Genomic DNA, 1740 nt, shown 5'->3' on the forward strand with positions numbered 1-1740 from the left:
GTTCTCCCCCATCCACCCCCCCCTCAACGTACCCCCACCACCTTAAAAAAACCCCAATCAAACAAGTAAGCCCACTCCAGGAGAAAGCATGGCAACAAGCAACCCCCTCCCCACTTTTCACCACGCCCCAAAGCAACGACAACAACAACACCATCCAAAACACAATTTTAAAAAAAAGAGAAAAGCATCGACCTAAAACAACAAACAGCTACAGATATCACCATCAACTCACTCCAAAGACGCCGTACTCTTCTTCCTCTTTCGCTCCATCCGGGCCTCGACGGGCAGCAGTAAGAGCCGCGCCCGGGCCAAGAGTCGGCTGCTGCTGAGCTCAAAGTGACCGCCCACAAGGGGCGTGGCCGCCGCTGCTAGAGCGACAGCTGGGGGCGTGGCCGTCGCTGCCGACTGTAGCACGACAGGCGGGAGGCTCGGCGCGGCGCAGGCGGGGGCTAGTCGTGGGCTCTTGGAAGGCGGCGCCACAGTGCCGGTCGGAAGGGGGCGGAGTGAGTGCTGGGCGAGAGGGGGTGGAGCGGGTGCTGATTGAAGGGAGGGGGTGGAGCGAGTGCTGGTAACAGGGAGGGGGCGGAGCAAGTGATTTTGGGGAGGGAGGGGGGAGAGCAAGTGCTGATCAAGAGGGGGAAGGGGAGGGGGAGCTGAACGAGTGGTGGGAATAGGAAAGGGGCGGGGTGAGTTGTTGTAGGGGGGAAAGGGGACAGGTCAAAGTGTCTCTGTTTTGAGGGGCGAGTCCTGATTGGTGGGATTCTGGAGGGGCCACACGTGATTGCGAGACAACACAAAGGGCCTTTGAGGCCCAGCAAACGTTGTTATCCTCTCTTGTTCTCTCTGGTCCTTGCCTAGTCAGGCTTGCTACACGAGGTGGTGGGCAGCATCGTCAGGTGGTAGGGTGGTCGAGTGGGCAGGGTGTGGGCAGGGCAGGGCGGGCGGGCGAGGGTTTAAGTCACCCCGTCAGGCCACATGGGAGACGCCGAGGAGGACAGTCACCGTGATGGGAGAGATTCCCGCGAGCTGAGGGACACAACAAAAGACAAACTGATTACAGTTTTGTTGGAGAATATCTTTTTGTTTGTTGTTTGAGTAAAAATGTTCCGGCACTCGCAAGTGTGGTTAGGCTACCGGCCTCGTAATCGTGAGATTGCGGGTTCAGGGGTTCGAGCCTCAGCTCGGTCCGACGTTGTGTCCTTGGGAAAGGCACTTTACACGAATTCCCCATTTGGCTCGGTCCTTTCGGAGATGGACGTTAAACTCGGAGGTCCCGCTTCTTAAATAACATAATAATGATAATGTTGATAGGGGCGTTAAACGTATACCATTTCACCATTTTTTTCGCGGCACTCGCAATACAATAAAGTCATTAGCGTCGTAGATTAGAGGTGTTAGAAGAGAGTAACAAACACAAAAGAGAAGGAGGGGAGATAAGGACGATAAATGTTCGATAGGAAAAAAGAACCAAACTACACTGGAGCACCCGCCAACCACCAACGTTTTGTTTTAGAACATCTTTCATTCTGGTATAATACGCACCAAACTATCTTTTCATAATTTTTACAAGAGTTTTGCGGCACTTGCAACATAAAAAGGTAATATGAGTACCGACGATTAGGGAAGTTAAAACAAAACAGAAACACATCAATATATGCCGGAAGTTCATTTCCCCTTTCATTTTTTCTTTCTATGGATCTGAGGGGGAGAAAGAAAGGAAAAAAAAACAAACGCAAAAGA

General features: G+C 52.4%; 1 protein-coding gene and 1 long non-coding RNA gene across 2 annotated transcripts in view; both read right to left on the reverse strand.

The window, feature by feature from the left end:
* LOC106012735 (protein cycle) overlaps positions 1-584 on the reverse strand; it is a gene marked incomplete at its 3' end in the record, with an annotated part of 2281 nt that extends 1697 nt beyond the window's left edge. The window contains 1 exon segment of the mRNA XM_013086536.2: positions 233-584. Coding sequence (XP_012941990.2) covers positions 233-270 — 38 coding nt within the window.
* A 4-nt stretch (positions 585-588) lies between these two features.
* The window catches only part of LOC118478298, a 52475-nt gene continuing 51323 nt past the window's right edge, over positions 589-1740 (reverse strand). The window contains exon 3 of the long non-coding RNA XR_004858945.1: positions 589-1026. This is a non-coding gene — a long non-coding RNA (uncharacterized LOC118478298). The remainder of the gene's footprint in view (positions 1027-1740) is intronic.

Source organism: Aplysia californica, unplaced genomic scaffold (genome assembly GCF_000002075.1).
Source record: "Aplysia californica isolate F4 #8 unplaced genomic scaffold, AplCal3.0 scaffold00477, whole genome shotgun sequence".
In the NCBI taxonomy this organism is placed as follows: Eukaryota; Metazoa; Mollusca; class Gastropoda; order Aplysiida; family Aplysiidae; genus Aplysia; species Aplysia californica.